This window comes from Xiphophorus hellerii, chromosome 10, assembly GCF_003331165.1.
Source record: "Xiphophorus hellerii strain 12219 chromosome 10, Xiphophorus_hellerii-4.1, whole genome shotgun sequence".
Classification (NCBI taxonomy): Eukaryota; Metazoa; Chordata; class Actinopteri; order Cyprinodontiformes; family Poeciliidae; genus Xiphophorus; species Xiphophorus hellerii.
This window is the reverse complement of record NC_045681.1, coordinates 18,605,506-18,631,660: the sequence shown is the minus strand read 5'-3', so window position 1 is coordinate 18,631,660 and position 26,155 is coordinate 18,605,506. Positions and strand designations below refer to the sequence as shown.

The 26,155-nt window shown below is 40.0% G+C and overlaps 1 protein-coding gene across 1 annotated transcript in view; it reads left to right on the top strand.

Moving 5' to 3' along the window:
* Positions 1–11,384: 11,384 nt before the first annotated feature.
* dnah9 (dynein, axonemal, heavy chain 9) overlaps positions 11,385–26,155 on the top strand; it is a 164,427-nt gene continuing 149,656 nt past the window's right edge. The window contains exons 1-11 of the mRNA XM_032575044.1: positions 11,385–12,392; positions 13,677–13,873; positions 13,951–14,109; positions 15,333–15,463; positions 15,553–15,764; positions 18,508–18,741; positions 18,868–19,035; positions 19,456–19,572; positions 19,683–19,833; positions 20,844–20,958; positions 21,135–21,203. Of these exons, the coding sequence (XP_032430935.1) occupies positions 11,961–12,392; positions 13,677–13,873; positions 13,951–14,109; positions 15,333–15,463; positions 15,553–15,764; positions 18,508–18,741; positions 18,868–19,035; positions 19,456–19,572; positions 19,683–19,833; positions 20,844–20,958; positions 21,135–21,203 (1,985 nt within the window). The 5' untranslated portion in view covers positions 11,385–11,960. The remainder of the gene's footprint in view (positions 12,393–13,676; positions 13,874–13,950; positions 14,110–15,332; positions 15,464–15,552; positions 15,765–18,507; positions 18,742–18,867; positions 19,036–19,455; positions 19,573–19,682; positions 19,834–20,843; positions 20,959–21,134; positions 21,204–26,155) is intronic.

Sequence of the window (26,155 nt, the reverse complement as noted above, 5' to 3'; positions counted from 1 at the left end):
GCCTTTAGGACAAGTGTAGGTTTTAAAGTAAGTGAAGAGGAGCGAAGGAAATGATCCATCACTCGGGGTAAACTCTAAACAGCCTAATGACATGTGGCAATATAAAATGGAAAACTCAAATAAACACCGGTGCGTCTGTTTGGAGGGACCCCTGGTACAATAGCCCAAACACTGGGCATTTGAGTAATCATTACCAGTCATAACTCAGCGTGCTGGGGATGTTAAATAAACAGTATACTTCTGTAAGGCATATACAACAAGGCCCAAATTTACTTTAGCTCTATCACTGGAATCTGTGAGGTAAAGGACACTCACCAGCCATGCCAGACGATCTCTTTTAATGTCACGTCACATCTTTTCATCAACAGTAGAGCTTTTCTGTTGGCTCGTTACAAAAACTTACTACTGTATCCGTTGGTGGCCCGAGAGCTGATTTGTGGCCGCTATATGGCATAAAGACAAACCCAAGCTCTTTTGAGACCTTCAGACTCACTCTGTGCATAGAGTGTTTGATTTACGCCGCATATATGCCTTCAAGAGGCACCAGTGGAGACTTTGTGTCTCTGCTGCTTTATAACTCTTCTGGAAACACTTTGATGTAGCAGAAAATGTGATTTTCACTGCTAAAAATTGGATAATTTAAACGAAAAAGACTTACCTTGTCAGGTGTACAAATGGTCATTAATGACATTCTTGTGTCCTGTAGCCAACCCTGATTGGCCCGGTTATGTTGTTGTCACAGTTGATAGTCCGGTAGACACTGTGCCACTGGGGACCAAAATGGCAACATTTGTTACATTTTCAACTGGTGCGGTTCTCTTTCAAACTGCACTGTCAGACAATCCAAACCATTGAGAGACGTGTTCAGCCCCCTCGCCTGTGGGGGCGATGCACCAAGAACTAACGAAGGAAACGACAGGAAAGCCTTAGAAGAAGAGATGAGTGCAACTTGCATCTTTACAAAATGTAAACAATAATGGAGTAGCGTCAGATTGCAGAGGTTGTAGGGTTTTTCTTTTGTCTTTGATAAAAGACCGCAAGCTTTTGGTTGTATTTACCCAGAATACCCTGCGCTACGGTCTACTTCCTGGTTTTGGAGCAGTCTCCAATCCGCTGTTTGCTGACGATGCCCAGATTTACCTTAACCGATAATCCATGAAACTAGGTGATCTCACAGACATCATTTTAAAAAACTGAATGCCTAAGTTTAGTAACCTCATTCTTGTTCACTCATAGTGAAACAGATATTTAGTTTTTTTTGTTCTAAATAAACATTCTCCTTTCCTTTGAGACTTTAGTAGTCCCATCAAATAATCGGCTAGGAACTTTGGAGTCCTGTGTGATTATCATCTTAAATTTGACATATGACTTTGCAATTAGTCTCTATGTACGGTAAATCGACATGTTTGATGTTCAATACAGTAACTTTCACCTATGAAATTTTGTTAAAACCTTTGTGTCCCGTGCAGAAAACCATAAACGTATGTCAGTAATATTATCTCTTCACCCTGTCCTCTCTGACTTCCAAGGGCCTCCACTTATTTCTTGCTGCAGAATGAAATCTCAAGTTCACTGTGCTTTTTGTTTTCCTGGGCCCCAGATAATTAAAACACCTCTTTTTTTTTTGGACACCAGGATGTCAAACTGTTTTGAATCCTTTAAATTACAATATAGACGCTGCTCTTTTTCAGATTGCAGTAATTTGCTGTACTGATTTAATCTGGGTTGTATTTTTTTACTCGATTGTTTTTGATGCCGTTTTTTTTTTGTTTTTTTTCATGTGAGGCACTTTATAACCACGGTTTTGAACTTTCCTAATTACTGTCTGAGCATGCTTATTATCGAAGACAAAATATTTATGAAACGGTAACATCTAGAAACGTTGTGGATGCCGGTCTTACAGGTTAGACTGCGAGTCCTAATAGGTTCCCAATTGGATTTGATTACACAGCAATTATAAAGACTTCTGTGAACCCTACCGGATCGAGCCCAGCAACGAGAGTGAACGTTGTTACAGGACACGTTTGTGAAGCCCAGGTAAGGCGTCAACAGAAGGCTAAGCCCAACAGGGAGCTGAAATTGAGGCTATTACATTATTTGACTGTTGTTCTTGAGTGTAATTTTGTGCAATTTAATGAAAGACAAATAACAGGAAAACCGCTTATTAAATAAAAGATTAGAAAAGAATTGCAGAATAGCCATTTCAAAAAGTATGTGATCAAGTTGAGCGTCACGTTTTTAGCCTCGCACAAAGTCCTGCTAAACACCGAGGGCTTCTTCTCAGCTTGGAGCCACTCGGCTACCCAGCGTACCTACGCTGCTATTCTCGTCTCCTCGAATGCAATGCTTGAAATGTATGTTTTCGATTAATTTATCCGGTGCCTGACCTCACGGCGTCCCAGTTTTCCCTTTTCACCCAAGGTATCCTTCCCATTTGGTATCTTTCACTGAGATTCTTCCTATTCCAGTCTAATCTAAATTAAATGTAAAGCACATTTTAAAAACAACAGATGGTTGGGCAAGTGCTGTACATTAAGAGAACAGCTAAATAAAGTAAAGAAAAACAAAATGAGATAAATAATACACAACTTATAACTTAAGGGCAGCTAAAACAAAAACCTGATAACCTCTTGGCTTCAGCCTCGTCTTTGGAAGAAACGTAGAAACGAAGAGACTTTGGGCCTGTTGAGACTTTTAAAAGAAATGAAAGACTGAAAGAAGACAAAATGGTCTTGATTTTAGCAATTTGCAACAGCTGGGGAAAAAAAGCTTGTTTTTACTACAGATTTGACTTGATTTCATTTAGGCATTGTTACAAAGGATGAACAGAGTGAGCATCATGTTTTCATTTTTTTCACGGGAATGTAGACTTGACAGTCCTCAGCATAACAGTTGAATGGAATCCAATTTCCCCAAAGTGGAGCACGACGGTGAGAGATACATGGAGTAAAGAACTGCTTCCAGTATAGCATTCTGAGGCCAAATTCTCTTCCCCCAGATTAATCAAGAATTTTTCATTTTTTCCCCTCCCCTTTTTATGATTACTTTTGTAAGATCAGCTGTGAGAAATGCTCAGAAAATATGGATGATGTAAAATTACATTTTCACTAGATTAATGATAGCTTCCTGTTTCTGCCACCAGGTTCCATAGCTACTGTTCAATGGTTAACTAATCCTCCAGCTGGATTTCACAGGCTTTTGCTATGTTTTTGTCCCATTTTTCTTTTCTGACATAAATATCTCTTATTTGAATTTCTTGGACGATTCTTTTGCCATATTTCCAACATGTAACAGTCCAGGTACTTGAGGTGTTCAATCTCAAGCACACTTAAAGTATCTGAATGAAGTTTTTGATTGGTTGCATCAAGTGTCTTTATAACTCCTCACTTGGTTTGCAAAAGTGTGCTCAGTGTTTCTTTTTTTTTGTTTTGTTTTGTTCTTTTGAAACAGTTTTTGAATTTTGCCAGCAACACGTCATTCACTGGCTTGGGATTGAACAATTTCATCTGCGACCGTACACGTAATTGACACCTGCGTCCATTTGCACTCGATCTCGTCAATGTTTTTGCTAGCTTTCACATTCAAAATAAATGTCTTACAAGATGTCTCTTGGCCCTTCAGTATGTGTGAAAACAAGCCTTCCATTTCTTTCTGCCGGGTCCCCGACAGACATTACTGACCCAATATCCTGTTTCAGAGAGAGCGAGCCTCTATCGTGTTGCTTTTGGCCCCTCACCAAATCGTAAAAAATATGAAAATTACCCCTTCTGTCGTGGCCTGCAGCTCTTTAGAAAAGCCATCCGTGCTCATTTACACAAACCTCCACATGTCCCAGAGGCTAGACTTCACTGGGGCGGGGGGCGCTACACTGCCCGCCGCCTGCCGTCGACCTCAAAACCTCTCACCTCCTTCCATTTGGAGAAACTAAATAATCCGAGTTGTTTTGAGCTGTTTGTTTCGGCCCCATAACTCAGTGGCCACATGGTGTTGCAGCAGTGCAGAGAGCCCAGATAAACAGCGCAGGCTTCCTCTCAGCTCGTTATCAGCTTTCTCATACTCTCGCTGGCCTTCGCTTTTGCCCTCTCGTCGCTTAACGTGTCACATCTCTCTGGTTCCAAAAATAACTTGACGTGCCTCCGGATTGCACGCCTTCTCAACAGAAACTAGTTTGCTGCGCCGTCTTCCAAGACGAAGACAATGCAGAGAGAGAGAGAGAGAGATTGAGAGAGCCACTTGTGCTTTGAGAGCTACAATAATATAATGTCAGTGAAGTTGATGGCGCTTTCAAAAACGGCATCATTGCCTCATCACTGATAAATACCGGAGAGCATTGCCAAATTATGAGCAAAACATTCGGGGATATGAATAGCTCTTCCTCAGATCTCGCTTGAACGGATAAATTCCCTTTCGGTGAGTCCGCGTCAAGTATGATTAATGCTACTGCTTTTGATAGGAAGCGAGCAAATGAATCAAGCTCCGTCCAGGCCGAGGAGGAAAAGCACCGTTTTGAAGAGGCCGGGATTACCAGCATTCCCAAGACGCTGAGATATTCAACAGATTCCTCAAACACATTCATGCACAAACAGAATCAGGTGTCAGGTGCTGCGTTCGGCCCTGCCAGCGTCGGGTTGTGATCATTAAGAACATCGGACGGCCTTGGCAGCGTGAGCGATCTGAGCAGCAACTGGCCTGCTCACCAGAGACCGGGCTTTTATTCAAACAGATGCCTGCCTTTATGAATCGTGGCATATCCTCGGGAAGCGGGCCTTGCATCACATTTCTCAGTTAGCCGGTTTTAGCAGGAATTCTTTGGAAGCGGAGCCCTAAAAGCCATCCTGCGTCACGGCTCGAATAAACCTGAGACACGCGCTTTCGTCTGCGAGTCGCGTGAAGAGGGAAAGCGGATCCAAAAAAGGTCCAGATCAATCAATCAATCAATCAAATTTTATTTGTATAGCACATTTCAGCAGCAAGGCATTTCAAAGTGCTTTACATCATTACAAACACAGAAACACAATGCAACATAGAATCAACAATCAAAACACAGCATTAAGTCAAGTTCCATCAATAAATGTGTAATTAATTACATTTCAAATACAATTCTAAACAAGTGGGTTTTTAGTTGAGATTTAAAAGAAGTCAGTGTTTCAGTTTTATAGTTTTATAGTTTTCTGGAAGTTTGTTTCAAATTTGTGGTGCATAGATGCTGAAAGCTGCTTCTCCTCGTTTGGTTCTGGTTCTGGGGATGCAGAGCAGAACCAGAACCAGAAGACCTGAGAGGTCTGGAAGGTTGATACAACAACAGCAGATCTTTAATGTATTGTGGTGCTAAGCCGTTCAGTGATTTATAAACTAACAACAGTATTTTAAAGTCTATTCTTTGAGCTACAGGGAGCCAGTGTAGGGACTTTAAAACTGGTGTTATGTGCTCTATCTTCCTGGTTTTAGTGAGAACGCGAGCAGCAGCATTCTGGATCAGCTGCAGCTGTTTGATTGATTTGTTGGACAGACCTGTGAAGACGCTGTTGCAATAATCAATACGACTGAAGATGAACGCATGGATGAGTTTCTCTAGATCTTGCTGAGACATTAGTCCTTTAATCCTGGAAATGGTCTTCAGGTGATAGAAGGCCGACTTTGTAACTGTAACAGATGTGGTCCTCGGTGTGACTTTTGGTGTTCGATGGCCAGTCAATCAAGCGTCCCGTGATGTCAAATAGTCCCCCGGTTGTGAGTGTCTTGCCATCACTTTTAAAAGTTTAGCTTGGCACTTCATGGCCATGTGCGCAGCATGAGGTCACTGACGAGGGGTTAGGGTTTTATTTTGCAGACATGTGAGGAGGTTTTGGAGGGACATGTAGGTACTGAAAGGAGCTGTCGCTGGGTTATGTTGCAGCGCCCTCCTGTGGTAACTTTTAGTAATAATAATTTCCTGCCAGCTACATGTTCATGGAGAACCAAATATACTCAGGGTATATGCTAAACTTTGTCTAAAGTTTAACACGGAAATTGGGTAAAACCTACATGAGGGTTTTCTGATTGTCCCACTTGACAAATGTTATTTTTCCTCAGTTCCCAGCATGTCCCACATTTCTTTGTCAGAATTATGGTTTGGTTGTAATAATAACGCATGGAAAGCAAAGCAGTATTGGATGAGACAGATCAGCAAATCAGACATCTCGTTATCAAAGCAACCGTTGTTGATTGATAGCTTAGATAAAGCTAATGAATCCTTCCCAATCCTTTCCTACATTAAAGGAAAGCTTTGTATCATTTTCTTCTCTTTTTTTTAAACTACTAAGTAAAAGAAGCAGCATTAAGATTTTTTTTCCCCATGTATTGCTTTTGGATACGTTTTTATTGCTTTGTTGACAAGGTCGTGTACTGTATGTGTTTACTGGAATATATCCATGTCACTCCTGCAAACTGTACCATACGATAACATTTGGAGTGTGAGAAAAATTCCCCTAGCTTTTAAATATTTATCCTCTCAGCACTCAAAATAACAAAAATAAAAACATTTGCATATTTGCATTGAAGCTAATTAACAAATGGGCCTAAATAGGCAAAGTGTTTTGGATCATTAAACCACTACTTGCTCAAGGGCAACAAGATTGAGAGAACTGCATCCAGTAACCACTAATAACTCTCAGGGAACAAAGCTGTTCTTATTACAGTGATCTTGGGTTACGTTAGCGCGGTCCTCTGAAGTAGCTAGGCTGCGTTTATTGATTGTGTACATTATCGGTAAGCGCGTTTGAAGCTGGTTTGCTAATCTTGTTCTTTTTGACGCAGTGTTTTCGCTACAATAGCTGTTTTGGGCAAGAAGCGTCGTTGTCTGGGGTACGAACTTCATTACCAGGATGAAAAGCTAATTACAAGGCCAGAACACGGCCCTGGCAGGACTGTGGTGGTTCTACTTTAATTTCTGACCTACAAGCTAAACCAGTACAAATAGAGACGGCAGATAAATCCAAGTGTGTAGACTAAGGTTAGAGGTTAGGAATGGTTTTTCTAACATTTGTTTTGCAAGGGTTTACTTTTTAAAGGGGGCACTGTTATGTAAAATTAACTTTTTTGAGCTTTATGTCATGTTATAATGTCATTCCACCATCAAAAACATACCTGGAGTTTTGCTTTGATTCTTTCATGCATGTTTGAGAAATCATTGAATCTCAAGTGGCAACCATTCAGAGGTGCTTAAACGCTCAATCATCCAAAGCAGCATCCATTTACCCAAAACGCCATCTTGGAGCTGCAGTCTCCAGCCGAGCTGCCGCCTCACTGAGCACCTCTCCCTCACTCAGCTCCTCCAGACTAGCAGCAGCAGCAATTAGCAAACACCTGGTGGAACTGGGAAGTATGAGCTTCTCATACGGATTACTTTTCAATCCAACACACCTTAAAAGACTGTTATAAACAGCATAATCGAGTTGCATTGTTGAGATGTGCTGACGGCAGAGTGTCGGAAAGAGCAGGAGTGTCTTAAAGAGACAGAGTCCAATTTCAGGGTTTGGAGTTGTAGTCACGTTTCTTTTATGGTATGTTGGACATAACATATTTATAACAACTAAAGTTAACATAGTTACTTGATTGTGCTTTAAAATGGCACTATGTGCCTGGAAAAAAAAACATAATACCACATCTTTAGAGTCTTTGTTTTTGCTGTTCCTTATTGAATTGTCTGTTATTGTTGAATATTAAATATCTTCCATTCCAAGTTCAATAATTAGGATTTTTTTGGGGGACATTTTCAAATATTTGTAAAACTTTAATAGCAACTTTAACCCAGTCACTTTTCAAATGGTAAAAAAAAAAGTTACATAAACTCTGTAACATGAAGCACTAACTAGTCGAAGAAGACGTACAACACACTCTAATCTCATACATGACATCTCCACCACTCTGCTTCTTAGATTTTTCTGCTTCCTCTGACTACATTTTTATATTACTCACCAAGATAAAAAAAGAAAAGAAAGATTTCCTGAGTGTTTTAGCATGGTTCAGTCTGAATGAGTGTTACTTACCAGTGCTCCTTTAGTTCATTCCTCAAAGATACACCATCAAAATGTACGTCAAACTGACCTTCTTTGTTTGTTTTTAACCACATAACTTATAAGGAAGATCTATATTAAAGATCTATATTTTGGTTAAAGGAAACCAAAACACTCCCACGACTGGTTTAAATTTACCAGCTGCTTTTTATGTGTCCGTTTTGGACTGTCAACACGTGGTATTACATGTTGACCATCAAGACTTTTCCTGAGAATTTAACAAAAAAAAGAAGGAAAAGTCAAACAAGGTTTCTTCACCAGGTGTGACTGGAGTCAGAAGCAGACATCTTGGACGCAGATCAAGAACAAGTCGCTCAGAGAGCTATGCTGGAATGTCTGCAGAGTCCCACGCTGTTGATATTGTATGAGTCAGCTGACATGCGTGGCGATACATAAGTGAGCCACACTTTTCTGCCTGTTTTCTCTTCTAATACTTGATCACGTTCCAGACAGCGAGCTCAGTCTAGTTTTACTTTGGAGGAATGAGGACGGTTCAGTGGGAAGATTAGAATGAATACCAACACTGTTATTTCTCCTGATTTTTATCCAACTGCCTTTTGGTTTTTTTTGGGGGGGGGGGTTTCCTTGTACCAACGCTGATACACATCTGAAAGCAATAAGGCGACCAGAAAACTGTGTTGGTTGATGAGAGAAGTAAATAGTAATCTTTGCATACTGTCCCAGTTGAATAACCGCAATGAAATGAAGCTAACACGATGCAAAATAACTTTTATTTAGTCTGGATTTACTCTTGAAACATCTAAGAAACAATTTGTTGAAACATGATTCTTTCAGGAATCATACTTCAACTTCAACTCGTGTTTATTGAAGAAATCCCTGAACATCCTTTGAATTTAGATTAAATTTAAGTTTAATTTAGATTAAAGGAATTTAATTTGAATTCCTTTCAATTTAGATTAAACTTAAAATTCGTAATAAATTCGGAATTTAGATAATTGTCAATAATCAATGTGATGGAGGTGCATCCTAATTCAAACCGCTTAATGGAATTATTTTTGGACATTTGCTGACCTCTTCTGGTGAATGTGTGAACTGCTGGCTCACTAAACATGAGCAGTCTGTAGAGAACTCAAATAGCTAATACAGAATTTCTTATATAAGGGTTTTACGATAAAAGACACCAGACAAAGTTAGCAACTTCAAATAGAAAGGAGGAGGAGGATATATATTTTTATTTCAGCCACAGACTTTGTTTTATGATATAACTGAGATATGGATGAGATTTAGGAGAAAAATCTCCTAAGTGAGGCGTTGAGTCATCATGACTGTAGAATTTATACAGATAATCTGTCACACTTCCCCTTTAAGAGCAAAATGTGAAGGCATTTTTACTTGGATCCAGTCCTCTATGTACCCATGAAAGCGTTGGTGAAACATCAGTATGTGGCAAAAAATAAATAATTAACACTAATTTTGTTTGCTTTGGGTAAAGTTGGGGGAGGAGGACAGTTGAACTTTTGACCTTTTAAACTCTCATTAATGTCTTGAAAACAAAGGCAGCACAAAAAGAGAAATTTAGCAGCACAAACGTTGATCGACACCAAATTTGTTTGACTTCATAAGTGTGGGATGGGCTGGTTGACCTTCTATGACCTCTGAAAACTTTTTTATTTAACGTCTTAGTAATGATGGCAGCACAAAGGAACTTTTTTGCGTTTGACACCAACTTCACTCGGGTCTCCAACTAACTTCGACTACATCTTTGTTATTATTCAACAAGATGTTACTTTGATCCCCAACATCAAACTGCGCTTGAACAACATCGTCCGAGTTTGTCCTCGCCGCCATTTATGAAGCAGTCACCTCAATTGTCCGAGTTGAGCTAAAGATTGTGGCTAAGCAAACATTACTGGTTTATGTATTCCCGCATCCAGCCACCCAGCTGGAAGCAGCTCCGTCGTATCAGCGACCAGACAAACTCTTTTGATTCTGAAATGGAAAGTCTGGCTGTGATGGTTCTCTTCGCTCTGTCATCTTAATCTTCAAAGATATTCCGAGAAACCGAACCTCCTCAGTAGTTCCTGCTGGACGTTCTGAACGACCTCCACTTACACACACACCCCCACACACACCCACACACACACATTCTTCTTGGCGGTGCCCCTCTATCATTTGGATCTCCATGAGACAAAAGGGAACAAAGCCAGTTGTTTGATGCCATTTTTGCTGATAATCCTAGCCAATCTAGCGACAGAATACTAAACAGAGAACAAACTCCTTTTTCTTTTTTGTTTTGCTTTGTTTTGTTTGGTGCCACAAATTGAAATCAAACAGCTGCGTAATGTTTCAGTGCTCAGTGTTTGTGGTTTGATCCTCATCCGGAGAAGAAAAGGACCACACAGACCGAGCGCTTCCAGGACTCACAAGATTTCTCTTTAACTTTATATTTCAACTTCTTGTCACAAGCTGAGATAGCTTTGTTGTTGCCTAAAAGCGTTTTATAATTCAATCTAAGCCTTGGAGTTATACGAGCTTTCATCTTGTTGAACGAGACGGCCGAATGCTCCGTGAAGAACAGAGCAGTGTTGCCATCTAGTGGACAACACGTAGACTACACATAATCTCGGAAAACATTTTTTGATCTTGCACTATTTTCCAATGACAGAGAATGTAGTGGTAAAATACTTATAGATAGCGAATCAATACATTGGTTCAAAACAAATAATGTTTATTTATAGAAAACTCTCAGAAGTCAGTGTGTTATAGATTCAAAGAATAATTGAATAAAAGAGCAAAAGCTTTAATTTATGCCATTATGGCTCTTGCTTTTAAAAGAAGGCAGATTTAAAAATCTCTCCTTATTCCTTTCTTTTTTTTTTTTTTACAAAATAAAATAACCCTCCAAAACATTTCCACTTTAGATGCTAATATGTGCTGGATGTGATTCTACTACAAAATGTTGCTTATTAAACATCTCCAAAAAGTGTGCAGACTTTATCCCTAATGGAAATATCTGTAATCTATAAAGGAACAAAAAAAAAAAAAAAAAAACATATTTTATCCATCAGAGCCCATCGCATTTGCCTCCAGTATTCTTAAAAGTATGCACTGACTTATTATTTTTCTTATTTTGTGGTCTCAAAAGTAAGCACTCAGGTAAATGTGTTTTGCCTGTTTCCTGTCTACTAATTTAAAAAGTCATGGTCTGTTGTAGCTTTTAACAAAACAAATTAAGTAAAACGAATAAAACCAATGAGAACAATGAGCTTTTATTTTTTCTTCTTATTTTATTTGCGCATTTTGTGCACTATTAAGTCTTAGTTAAAGTACATGAAGTCACTAGAATGTTTATAAAACAGCAAAATAAAAATAAACCTGCTCAACCCTCTTGAAGCAGAATGAAACTGGTGAACGGCAATCCTGACATGTTTCTCAACTTTCAAGAGATTTCGAGAAATTTCCTGTAATACATGAAGTCACATTCATCTATTTACAATGGCCTAGCCAAAGCCCTAGACATGAATCCAATTGACAATTTGGGGCGAGACTTAAAAAAGAAGAGATGCCAAAGACGTCTGTAGATATGCTCAACTTTTAAAGATTATTCGGAAACATTTATATTCATCCCGAAACATTTCGGGATGTTGTGAGATAGTTTTTAACAGTTCTTACTGTATGTGAAACACGAGGGGCTTAAACTTCTCCTCACTTCTCACAGTATCCCTGTGTTTACATAAAGACCCTTTATCACCTTAAGTGTTCTTCTTCAGAGGGCCACAAGGTGATTGCAACTTTCCGTCTCACACCCCACAAAGGCCCGACAGAAAACAATAGCTGTCATTCAGGATTCCTGTCAGCAGGACGGGTGTCCTTGTCCCGGGGTCAGGTCTGGGGTCAGAAGTGTCCCCTAAGCAACAGCCCGATTAATGCAAACACATCGTTGCCATGGAGGCAGAGACACAAATCAGTTCAAAACACTCACCGGGGCCCACCCCGGGGGACAGCAGAGGGAAACCCGCCGACATGGAGGAGTCTCTCGACGCCGAGGACAAAAGACTGGATTTTATAGCCGACTGCGTGCTGAGAACTCTCAAAGTGAGGCCGGACAGATGGGAAAATTGCGCGTCCGACGAGGACAACAGGCAGGTGCTGCTGGACTTCCTGGACACGGCCGAGCAGAGGACTCTGATGGTGTCCGTGAGCGCAGCCGGACTGCTGGAGCCCGCAGCCTCGTTCGCCGGCAGTCGTAAAAACAAAGCAGTGTACTTTATGAAAAGAGACAAAGCCGCGCTGAGTCCAGAGTCCATCAAAGACAGATTGGTCTACGGAGACCTGTCTTCCGCTCCACTGGACCAGTTTTCTGCTCTAGTTGGGGAGGTAAGTGAGCAGCAGAGCAGAATGTAGTAATGATTACACGAGGCTCAGGATAAGCAGATGAACTTCTGCTCATCCACTTTGAGGCTGGATCTCTGATTACGAAGGTGTGCCATTACACAGATAGATGATTCTCAGGTATATTTACTCAAGATTTATCAGCTTTACACCAAGGCAATTAGAAAGCAGGGGGGTTTGTTTCACTTAAAGTAGAGGCACATTATTAGACTGCTCTGGAAAAGCAGGAACTTCTGAATGTAAAGTACTTAAAAGTGTTGAAAAATGCACAGAAAGTTGAATTCTGTATGCAGCACACCATCAGATCTTATTATTGAGAGAGTGCAGTACAACGGGGTTCATCAGTCACACTAAAAATAACCTTCAAGCAGGTTTAACACTAAATGTTGTTTTCTGTCAGCATTGAGCAGAAAATTGTTGTATTTAACAATACGAAGGGCTTGAAAACATCCGTCTGCGTGTCAATCTATGTATTGTGCTTCACTTAAGTCAGCAAGTCAAGTTACTGAAATAAATGAACTTTTTCATAATGTTCAGATTTATTGAGATGCACCAGTATGCAAGTTTGTTCACCGGAGTATTGTTCTTTTAAGCCTTTTCAGAATGGCCTAATCAAAGTCATGAGTTTTACTGTACGGTTAAAGTTGCCTTTATTTCAAACAGTTTAAGCTCTTCACCTCTACTTGGTCGGATGGTCATAATTAAAGGGGCGTTGGTATGTACTTTCCAGTCATTTAATAATACAATCAAGTAACTATGTTGCCTCCAGTTATGAAAATGCTAAATTTCTAGAATACTCTCCTGAAAAATAAGGTTTTTTAAGTCATTTGAAAGTCACATGTTAAATTTTAAATGACTTAAAAAGACATTTGACTCTGTTTGACTGCCTTGAAATTGCGCCTCTGTCTCTTTAAGAAGCTCCTGCTCTTTCTGAGACTCCACCTTCAGGAAGTCATCACAACAATGCTCCATATTACGCTGATCTCAGGCGCATCGGACTGATTAGTAGTTCAGAGCTTTATGAAAATTGATGTTTTTGCAAACAGAGTGGTTGCCGTGGGAGATTAAAAGATTTCTCAAACATGCGGGAAAGAATCAAAGCAACACTCCATGTATGTTTTTAATGAGGGAATTACATTATTACATGATAGAAAGTCGAACCCTGTTTGATGCCTTTTTTACATGAACACACTGTTGTCAGTATTTGTAATGGCTTCACGAAATCAATCTCTTGCCCTCAAAAACTTCTTTTTCCTAACACCTGTTTAGGTTGTAGCTCCACTGCTCTCCAACATGAAGAACCACATTAAATGGCCCCACGTTGTGTCTCAGGACATTAAGCACCATGTCCACTCTCTCAAAACCGGCGTGCTGGTCTTGTCTGGCCAAGTCCAAGGCAAGACGCTGCTTCCTCTCCCAGCGGGCTTCGAGAAAGTGGAACAAATTGCCCTGGAGGCAGACCAAAGGTAAGAAGGGAGCGCCGACTCTCAGCATCATATCAAGCCATCGTTCATCCTTCATGTTTCCCCGTATTACACGTTAGCGAGGCGACAGCGGACAGGAGCATCATCCACTCTTTGGAGTCCGCGGTGATCGAGTGGAGCCATCAGATCCGCACTGTCCTCAAGAAAGACTCCTCCGAGGCCATGCTGGGAGGAAAACACCCCACGCCCGACGCCGAGCTGCTCTTCTGGAACAACAGGTCAGCACCTCCATGCTCTGCAGAGCCACTGTAGCCACCGGCTGCTTTTTGGTAAGCACTACCTTTGGCTGTCGTAGCCCGTCCCCGCAGGTTCAACGGCGAATTATTTCATCGGCTCTTGCTGTTGCTGCTGAATTATCAGGTTTCAGAACATCTGTGCAGTGGAGTGAAAAATGGAAATTTTTGGCCCAGTGCTCCGTTCGTTTCTCCTATTGTAGGAAATCTGCTTTCATAGCAGAATTATTGCTAAATTACAGCAAACTGCTCCTCAGGTATTAGATCTTGCAGCAATGAACTGCAGCTAAATGTTGCATGACTGGATGAGAAACCTGGTAATAAAAAAAGGACATTCCAGCAGATATATAATAGTTAGACGTTCCATCTGCTTTCTGTCGGATCACAAAGAGAACTTAGTTTTGTTCTGATGCTTCAAAGGATTCTTTTTCACTGTCATTCAATAATTAATCTATCAATTCATCAATGTCCCCTTTGAAATACAGAGATAGAATCATGTTGCTATGGTGTTTTTTGCTTGATTTCTCCATTTCAGCAGGCTAAGCAAACTGAAGGTTCATGTTAATCATGACAAAAAATATTCCATATGCACCAGGGCTTGGCAAAAATACTAAAAATGTTACATGTTACAACGACAAACTATCAGTCAATCAATCAAAATGTATTTGTGTAGCACATTTCAGCAACAAGGCATTTCAAAGTGCTTTACGTCACTTTGTATTCATCGTAACACAAGAATACAAAGTCATAGAACGCACAGTCAACAACTGAAACCTTTCGACAAGTGCCAGTTAACGTTTTGAAAAGCAACTCTAAACAGGTGTGTTTTTAGTCTAGATGTAAAGGCACTCAATGTTTCAGCTATTCTTCAGTTTTCTGGAAGTTTCCTCCAGATTTGTGATGCATGGTTGCTGAATGCTTTAAGATATATTTATTGGGATTGTATGTGACAGATATAAAGAAATAGTTTGTTCTTTGAGTTGTTCTGTGGTTGCCTGTCGAACTTCAACTGAAGAAAATTCGAGAACATGACTTTCAAAGTAAGTGATTGTCCTAAAATTCAAAGTACTTATGGGGGAACCCTGCAGACAATCTCAGTAATCTGTGGGATTCTGGGATTCAAATACCCAGAATCCCAGGGTGATTCTGGGTATTTGTGAAGATTTGACTGAAACGTTTTGGGATATTTTTTTTTCTCCCCCTGTAAGATATGCAGATTTGGAGTACATCCACTCTCAGCTGAACTCCTGCAAAGTGAAAAAGATGGAGGCGTTGATGGAGGCTGTGGAGAGCAGCTATTATCCTGCTTTTGTTAACATGCAGCGAGACGTGCTTGCAGGTGAAACTGCTGCTTCGTTTATGATGAGAAGTTTATTTATTTATTTCACAAGCAACAAGTAAAACGAACGCATTATTATCACTTGGCAGCTTTGGAGGAAGCCCAGGACATTTGCATCTACCTGATGCCCCTGCGGCGTCTGTTTGAGGAACTGGAAAACCTGGAGCTCCCTGGTGTCAAAGGTCAAATTAAAGCTTTCATGCACACGGTGTGCCTGGTGTGGGCCAACTCCAGACACTTCAACACACCAGGACGCCTCATCGTCCTGCTGCAGGAGACCTGTAACCTCCTCATACAGCAGGTTGGCTCAGATTCTCTCATTGTTGATTTATTTATTTATTTATTTTTACAACACAGGATTCTGGGTAAAGTTTTGTGCTTCTCATTGAAAACGTAATATGATTCGGGGCAATTTTTTTTTTTTTGCTTCTTCTTCATCGTGAGACCTTCCACCGTTCCATAGGAAGTGCATTCTAAGGTTTTTGTTCTTTGTTTTTTTTTTTTGTTGTTTCTCCAAATAACAGCTTCAGAAATCGTGTCAGAGGAAGGTCCTGTCAGTCACCAGGGCAAGACAGGGGTGGGAGGAGGGGGTAAAAAAGCTCAGCAGGCGCAGGGCAGAACTGAGCTGCAGGTTGATTTATCTCCTGTGGAAAATAACACAGAGGTTTGAGTTTAGAAAACAGCCGGTGTTCCGATGTGTTAAAAAAACCCCTAAAAAAACTCCCTGTTTATTATGTCAGTTTGGAGTATTTGCATTATTCATCCCGGAGGCTATGTTTACCCCATGAGCAGAATATAAAGTGAACTGATATATGCGTTACATCTAAGTTTTGACATGGAGCTCTACTGAACAACACAGCCTTATGACCACAATAAAAATAATAACAATAATTTTAAAAAAAATACGATGAAAAGTAACAAATCAGCCGGGGAGAGACGTATGCAGTGCCAGGCAAAATTATTCACACCCTTGGAAATTTTCCACACTTTCTAAACTTAAAGCCCAAAGTGTTTTCGTGGGATTTTATCTAGAAAAACACAGAGCGGGGAGAAATCGTGCAGAGATCCTCGACTTAGGTGGGATAAACCCGTCGACAGGACAACTGTTAGCCGTGTAGTCCACAAATTTGGGCTTCGGGGGGAATCTTATTTTAAGTTCGACTGAGGCAAATCTATGGCCAACGGCAAACATTATGGAAAATAAGGTTAGATGAGACCACATTTTGAGTTTTTGCTTTACAGCTTTCATCTGTTGGTTTATTTTTGTGTCAGGAGTGCCTCCAAATTATTCATGGAAAACTCACCTGTTCATGAATTTTTTTTGCATCAATTTTATTTCAGATGTATATTTATATGTTTTTTAAAATGCAGCTTGGGAAGCTTTTGTGCAATGCTACTTGATACGCTACTGGCTGGTGTTTGAAAAGCAGCCAATCCAGGAGTGCCATTTATTTTCCTCGGCAGTGATTGGCTGGAGCAAAAAAGGGGAGAAAAGGAAAACTGTGGATGTTAGCCTTTAGTTGTAAGACAATTTCCACTGTTTATGCATTTTAAGGTATATTTGATATTTGAACTATTAAAAACGTAGTTATAAGCATCTCAAAGCTTATAGATATGAAACAAAATGTTTTATATCCAAGTATAGACTTGTTGTAGTAAAGACCTGGAAAAAGTTTAGACTTGAGTTTACTGTAAAATGAACATCATGTATCATTTTACTATGATTATTACTCAATACTTGTGACTGTAAGACTTTCACATAAACACCCAATAAAATATACTGAACTGTGCTGCTGAGCAGGAAGAAAATATGTGAAAATGTGCAAAGACTTTCGCAAACCAGCACATTTGTTTTCCGTCAAAGTTGTATCAGTTGTGGCATTGCTGCAGGAGACTCGGAGGGAGGGGGGACCAAAAAAAAACTAAACATAAACACTTTTCCTGCTTTCTTTGCAGAAAACTCTGCAGTTAGATGTGAGCATTTCATCTTAGATCTGTTATCCTTTTCAACTGATAGAGCAGAAGGTTTCCACAGTCTGCCATGAGACTGCACGGCTCAAACAGCTGAAGATTTGTTTCAACCCTCCAAATGCCAAAGTCACCCGGAGTTTGTCGTCGCAGGAGGTTCTGAGCTCAGTCTCGCTGCTGACAGAGTATTTACACAAAGAAGCATTTTGGTTGCTTGTGGGATCAACTCGTCTAAACTCAACGATTGGGTCAACGGATTTGAACGCTTTCAGATTGCGCTTAATCTTAGGCAGTCCTCTCGAAAAATGTGGTTTCATTTCTAAATCTAAAAAAAAACATTATGAAACCTCCATGATTGTTGATGTCGAGCCTCATGTTGTTTGACGATCAGTAACGTGCACAAACATTTTGGGTGGCAGGTGCTTAAGTGGGGGGAAAAAAAAAATAGCACCTTGTGTGGCAGTTGGAGCCGCCGGCTGCCTTAAGCTGTGTGAGATTATTCACAGTCACAGCTAGAACATCGTGTGTATACATAGTTCACATCGAACTACGTTATGGTCCAAAATTATCATAACAGTAATTCAGTTGCTCAGTTAATTAAGTAATTAAATTAAGAGAGCACTTAAAACTAGAAAATTTCAGAGGAAATTTAAACGGAGCCTGCCAAAGTGTGCCCATCGGTTGGAACTCAGCGTTCTGATGCTAATAATTAGCTAAAGTAAGATACAAAGTACTCAATAGCATGTGGAGAGTCACAAGTATGTTGAGTAACATGACCTGGTACAGTTAGAAGAAACTCAGAGTTTTTCACATCTGATAAAAACAGCAGGTAGGGTTTTCATCAACCATGAATAATGAGGGGGATAAAAACTTTCATCTGGTAATGATGCTAACCACAATCTAACCGTGTTCCAGTTTTGGTTTAGAACAGGAGTGTCCAACTCTTTACAGGACATTATCAGCGAGTAGACATAATCACACTACTTCAGCCCATCCAGCTGTTACTACAGCAAATGTACTGTGGATCGCAAGCCTAACAAAGCCAAGCTAACATGTTATTGATCTCCAACAATCAGGCCAGGGTGTATCTAGTTCCAGAGGAGGTCCTGACAGGAGAGCCCGCCGAGAGTCTTCTGAGGGTCCAGACGAGTCTGGAGGTCCTGCGGCTTTTCAGGAGCACCTATGAGGACCACAGGGCCAACCTGAGGAAGTACCAGAAGAATGGGATCATGGTTAGGCCTTGGGATTTTTCCCCAACGCTGGTTTTCTCGAGTTTGGATCAATTTATCAGCACACTGGAAAATATGAAGGTAAACACAACAGGGCATTCAAAGCTGAAAAAGCAGCAAAACCTTATTTCTGGAACTTATTTGACGAATGAGATCCTGATGTTGATGTTTGATTGTGATGTGCTTCCCTGTGTTGCTTCATCACAGGACATCCTGTCAACGTATTTGGACCTGATGAAGCTCGAGAAACTGGAGATTGGAGGCGTCCGAGGAAGAGCTCTTAGCCTTCAGATCCAGTCGCTCTATCAAGAGTTCCTGGACTCCTACAGGGTCTTCACAGAGAAGCCGTATGACTGCTTGGACGGCACCAACATGGTATGTATCACAGCTGTGGATTGTGGTGCTCTTTCGATGCCCGCTGGGAAATTAGAGGGTTGTGTATCCGTAGCAACTCTATGGTCAACTTATTTATTTGAGAACAGCGAAGCTTCTCCAGAATAACTTGCCGCCACAGCTGCCTGGTCACTCGGCTTTTTGCGGAACAAGTCGTGTTCCTGCCAAACCCTCCCCACCCCACCCCCTCTATTTTAAATGCCAAGTAAGTTGCAGATTTTCCTCTCCTCACATCGGGACAAGGCAATTTATTTTGCTTGTAAGGAGCAGTCAGTTTTAGCTGAATAACTCTGGGAGTCGGTGAGATGTAAAAAGCAATATGCTATGCTGGCTTTGGGTTACATCGGCCCCGCGGTGTGATGCTGTCTGGCCACCGTTCCCGCTGAGCAGTTTGCCTTGCAGGAATTCGAAGGAGATGTGAGGGCCTTTAAGCTGAAGGCGGATGACACAGACCGCCGCCTAGGGGCAATCTTCTGTCAGGCTTTTGATGATGCCTCAGGACTGGAGCACACCTTTAAGGTCTGGTAGCACAAACGCCATTCCTTACGTGAACAAATCCGTGGGCACAGGCCTATGTAAAGATTTCAATCTCTCTTCTTTTTCTTTTTTAATTTCTCTGATGTTTTCAGGTCCTGGAAATGTTTGCAGGCCTGATAGAGCGTCCGCTGATCGCCGTTGATGCCGTGGGAAAATATCCCCTCCTTTTGTCCATGTTTGACAAAGAGCTAGACTCCTGTAAACACCTTTACAACAAACAGATGAAAGCTGTAAAGGAGCTGGGTGAGATTCAAAGCGATATCTGCAATAATATTCGCTCAGTTTATGAGATGAGGCTTAGGAAAAGATTCAAAGCCTTACTTTATGCTTCGGAGCAATTTGTGTGTTTTGGTGAGCTGGTTTTTTATGTCTGAATAGGAAGGGCGTCTTTGATGCAACTTCCTTACAAGCCTCCATCAGAAAGTAAGGGGAAAAAAAGCTGAATAATAGTTAAGGAAATAATTTTGTGCTCAGTGAACAGTGAGGTCCATTAGAACGCTTCAAGGACACCCTGAAATTTGTGAAACTTTGAATAGTCTTGATATCAAAACTTATTAATTTAGAAGAACACAATCATTGGAAACTTGCTGACTTCACAAGTCCTAAACGCAGCACACCCCCGTTGTCACATCACATTTCGAAGCCTCCCTTGTATCGTGCTATGTGACTGGAGTGCTTGACTGCGTAGAAATAATTCTCATTCGCCACATTCAGCTTGTTCCGCTTGCTTCCCAAGAGAACAGTTGTGCCGTCTAAAGAAGAAGACGGCGCCTCTCGTAATCTGAGAAAGAAAGTTTAGTCAGTCAGGTACTGTTAAATGAAAGTTGGACTGTGTAGAAACTTGACAAAAATACAAATTTGAAACAGATTTCTTCATCTGGAGTTTTGGTTGCTTTTGCATGGAAGATTTTCTGCCACTGTTAGATGTCACTCAACCTGACAGGCACCCTTTCCTCGGACTGGTGGGCGATATATTTTACTGAAACCATTTTTATTATTTTACTGAAACCATGACCATTTTTTTCTGCCTTATGTGTTAGTACCAATCATCAGATTAAGGGTTAGGACTACCAAAAAATCTGTCTAGAACTTATTTACCATATTTACACAGACATACCAGAAGGATATCACAGCTTAGAAGAACATTAAGCAACATTTTGAAGACCAGGACATTTTTAGCTAATATTTATTAGCTACATATTGCACGAAAACTCCATACCTGTGTAATTCTGTGCAATGTTTGTCCTCCTCAGGCTCAGCACCAACCAATAAGAACATGCCAGAGGTCGCTGGCGGGTTGAGATGGGCTCACGAGCTACAACAGCGCATCCGGGTCCCCTTCTCCAAACTGAGGCACTTCTTCACCTCGTGAGCTGCTCCTCGTGTTTTCAACATAGATGAATAAAACAAACAAAAAAATCAAATCAAACTTGATGTCTTCCCTCTTTTCTGAGGGTCTCAGAATGAAGTCACTGCTTTTAAAAGCCTCTTCTAAAAAAATGCTGTAATAAATCGAGATGAACTTTATTGTAAACTTTCATCAGGGGCTTGGAGTCTGCGGAAGGAGCCAGGGTTATCCAGAACTATGAGGAGATGACGCAACTGCTGGACAGGTGCGTGTGGGCGTGTGGGTGTGTGTGTGTGGGGATTAACTCATCTTACAGTGTGTGTCATCATGTATGTGTCACTGAATAAAACAACAGGACAGAGAGGGCGAGCAGGAAGACTTTGCCTTACTTGCACTGTAAGTTAGCAGCAGAAAAAAAAGCTTAAAACAGGAAGCGCGTTTGTTAAATAATAACTGCTAATGACATTTTTCTTCCCCCCCATGATGCTGTGTTTTTTTTTTTTTTCTTTCTTTTCTTGTAAAGTGAGCATTTGTAATTTTGTTAGTTTACTGCCTAGCATTCATGAAGCGGTCTCTTGTGGATCAGCGTGTCGGCATGCAGTTCTGGCCGTGATTTATGTTCTCATTACTTCGGTGCTGCTCTGCAGATCATTCCGCAGGACTCCCATAATCCCATATGCACTGTCGCTGCTCACTGATGCCAAGTGAGCAATGGACTCATACAACACATACACAAACACCCACACACACACACATAAATAAACCTTCTTGTGGTCACTGAAAAAAAAAAAAGAGTGTTCATTTAGTATGACATGTTCTGTGTTAGTAAACATCTGAGGGAATATTTCAACACATTCTATGAATATATTTAGCCTTTTTGCTGCTTTCGCTGGGTTAGTTAAATATCATATTAGAATCAAAACTAATTTAACGTTAGCTGCGACACGGAATGGTTTCTTTATCTTTTGCATTTCCAAACAGGCGCAGGGTGAAGTCCAATGTTCTGTTTCGCTCTCCGAACTGATAAAAATCGCCCAGAAGTGTCTTATTGGCAGCCATGATAAGAGATTAAAAACTATTTAAAAGTTGAGCAAGCCTTTATGTTTTCTTCATAAGCTCCCTGACTGGAATATTCCTCATGGAAACACTTTTTTGATGCATCTTCTTTTGTGCGAGAAGTTATTTTTATACATTCTTTGCTATGAGGTTGCGGTTCAGCCCGAAGTTATTCATACTCCTTATAGATTTAGGTTTTAAAGCACTCGTTTATTTCGTTTTTCTGACCGGAAGCAGTATTGGAGTTTTGGAGTCCTGAATGGAAACCGACAGAGAATCTGTGGAGAAAGTCAAAAATAGATTTAACCGTCCAATCGTGGAATTGCATCTCGTAGCCACAGATAAATCCTTGGAATAGCAACTGAAACATGCGACAACCTAGTCAGCAACTGTAAGGATTTGACTGCTGTGTGTTTTCGAGAACTGTTTGGAAATGTTTAGATATTAGTATAAATGACACACTTTCTGTCAGGTGTTATTTTCTGAGAGTTTCTTGCCTCGTTTCCTATCAGATACAAACTTCTTAGATGACTGAATATAAGTTTGACAGAGGTCTTAATAACTGATAATAACAAATTATTTACCAAAAATGGAAAAACAGCAGCTACGTAAACACTTATTGAGAACATAACAGCTGCTGGGAGGAAGGACCTGCGATAATTAAATCTTGATGAATAGTTTTTTTTTTTGGTTTATAAAACTGCATTTAAACTTTTCATTAAACATTTGTTTAAAAGCTCTTCAGTGAACAATGACGTTCGGTAGTAGTGATGATGATGATGATGATGATGATGATGATGATGGCCCGCTGTCCTGCACATTTCAGACGTGTGTTTCTGCCCCAGGGCAGCAGAATGTAACGGCTGCGTTACCTCCCCAGCATGCCGTCAGTTCCTGCAGAAGCATGTTATTTACCCATTCGTTTAAATTAGCCGTGTGCCAACAGAGACTGGTGTTTTAAACCGTCTCTCCTTTTAGATGCAGATTAATGCATGCAGAGCAGAACCTGTTAGCAAGGCCAAAATGAACCCACACATACTGTAGTTGTAAATGAGAACTGGTTACCGTAACTGGAACATCTTTTTTCCCCGCATAGAGCTTGCATTGTAGCAGAACACATCAACATATACTTCAGAAGAACAGAGAAATGTCTTCTCCCATTGGCTGCAAGAACAAAATAAAATCATCCAGCCCTGGTTTGGGGCTTCTTGCTCCTTGTTCTTAATGCATATTCTGAGCAGAACTTTCTGTTTTTGTCTTTTGAAGTGTCTGTGCTGCAGTAGCAGAGGCTTACGAAGACTTCTAATGAATTCTGCACTTGATTTCTTGTCAAGTAGTACAGACTCTGGCTAGAAAGCACATTGTTCTTGTTCTTACTAGAATAGAGAGCAAGTCTGTATGTTCTTGGAGAGTAGGTATTGACCTCAATTCAGGTTTTTTTGTACTATTATTATTAGGGTTTAATGTAAATTTATTCAGGTTTACTTAGGGCTGAAACGATTAATCGGATGAATGGTGATGAATCTTATTAAATTAGTCGTCAGTCATTTAGTAATTGATTAATCGGTAACTGGTGACCTCAAAAATGGAGTTTGTTGAGAGGACAACATATTCAGAGCAGCAATTAAGCCAAAACTCTACAAAAATAAACATACATTTCTCATTTAAGATACAAACACGTTTGTCTGTAAGTATATTTTACCCTAAACTCCTCAAGTGGTCTAGTTAAAGCATTCAAATGAATGCTATGTATTTTTCTTGCTTACAAAAGGAATTGAATTGTTTGTGTCTTTTAATGTATTTCTAATATTAGTCAGTTATAAAAAAAATGGCTTAAGTGGTTAAATAAAAAGTGTGTAGAACATGGCGATTTAAAAAAAAATCTGATCAATTAGAATAATACGAAGAATAATTGATTACTAAAATAATCATCACTTACAGCAAGAGGTTTTTAGGATTTTATATGCTCACCCAGTGACTTGACCATTATAGATAAGAGAATCGACTCATTAGTTATGGAGTCACTGCTATTGTGCCTCATGTGATAAGAAGTATTTTTAAAAAAAAGGTCAGTTGATGTTTTTTCTTCATTGTCTTCTTAAATTGTTTGCACAAAGTATATGTCATCACTAATGTGCAATTTATGCCCATTTTGTTGCAGAAACAGAAGACACGATCTTTTGACATTGTACTTTTTTGCCTTGAATTTCTTACAAAATATCCCATATTATATTTTGAGTTTTTACCAACATTAGGGAAACATTTTTTTTCTCTTCAGCATCTATATTATAAACTACCTGGATTTGTCAGCTTACGTAGGTTTTTTTAAAAAAAAAAAAAAAAAAAAAAAAGAACGATTGGTTCTAAAAGCCAATTGTTCCTAGAACCATTTGACTCTTAAATTTAGGCTTTAGTTGCTCCCAAAAGGCTATTAGAAGGTAACTAGTCATTAACAGCTTCCCTGTGCAACCAAAAATGCACTGTATTTTAATGCTTATTCTAAAAGTAGATTATGAATACAGATTAGATAACAGAAAGCTGAATTCATGCACAACTTTTTGCTTGTAACATTTTAAGGCAATCTGCCCGTCCTCAGTTTACCAAAAGTAATGTTTTTGTTTTTTTTACAAAAGTGCACAAATGTGTGTGCTTGTTGTCCTTGATTTAAATCTGCTTCAAAAATCCCTTTGCTAAGCATTTCTCATGCACTGTGCTGCTGAACAGGAAGGAAAAGTATCAGACTTTACCCACATTTATCTGTATTTACAAAAGAAATACAGTCTGCCAAAAGTAGAGGTCAGGAATGATACAGAGAATTGATATTATGTGAAATTTTTCTTGAAGTTAAATTCACTAAATTGCATTTGCAATCCAAAATAAAAACCTTTTGTTTTTGGTATGTTCTAACAGATGCTTCATATATGTAGTTTATTGCACAAATAGTTTAGTGTGGTCTGACCCAAACAACGATGCAGTACCGCTTTACTAAAAATCAAACGTGTTTTAAGTTTCATTTATGATGTGGAAATTACCCAGATGAAATCAGGGAAATGTATTTCATCTCTGATATGCCCTTAAGTTATGAATATTCTTATAGGTCTAAGATGTTTTCAAAACTTAATTGAAAAAATAAATAAATAAATACTGCAACTAGGGGAAGCACCGATCCACTTTCTTCACTACTGAACCCGATATCTGAGGTTTAGTACGGACACAGAAAAGCAGTGCTGAATTGTAACTAATCAAGGCGTAGCCGGGACAACACAGAGACGGTACACAGAAACCTAAATGAACACACAGAAAAAACCAAATCCTTACTGGCATAAAGATACTGAATTACTAATTTATGTGATATCGCTGCACCAGTGCAGCGATATCACAAAATATAAATACACCAATAGCTTCACAATTGTGTTCAAACATGAAAACAACACAACTGTAATTTGTTCAGTCAGTACAATAAGAAGTAGAACAACCAATGTAAAATAAATAATAAAGAAACTGAACCAGATGAAAAAAAAAAAAAAAAGAATAGGTTGACTGCCCTGCTCAAAACTATAATTTTAAAGAAAATTCAAAGAGTTTTCAGCTAAACTTAGAATCTTTGGGGGGAGTAATGATTTACTCATTCTCAAAATGTAGTGTGTGATATAAATCCTTGTGCTCCTACACCCCCAGATCGAAGGTGCTTCTTTGGCGCTTCGCAAGCTCACAATTACTCCTTCCCTCCGTGTCCCCCAGAACGGCGTAATGGGATGATGAACACGACTAGTTCTTTGCCCACAATTTACTCCCGTCAGAAATTAGAGCCCTTCTTCCTCGGTAATAATCGTCTCAGCTGCCTCCGACGAATGCCACTATTATTATACATATTCCATTTAGCAGCAGGACTGGCATCCTCACTCATTTACCCCCGCAGACAAAATGCGGCGTGATTTATGGCCGTGACCGAGGCATTTGATTGCCTCTGTGTCTGCGGTGCCACTATCAGGAAATGAAGCTCACAGCAGAGATTCAATAAGGAGCACGCGGCGCTCCCAAGTCCTCATCATAAATGTGGCTATTTACAGATTGATATAGACGTACAGAACCCTGACATCTTGACAACCCCGCTCAGATGAATCAGCGTTTATCCCCATATTACACCCCACACTCCACACA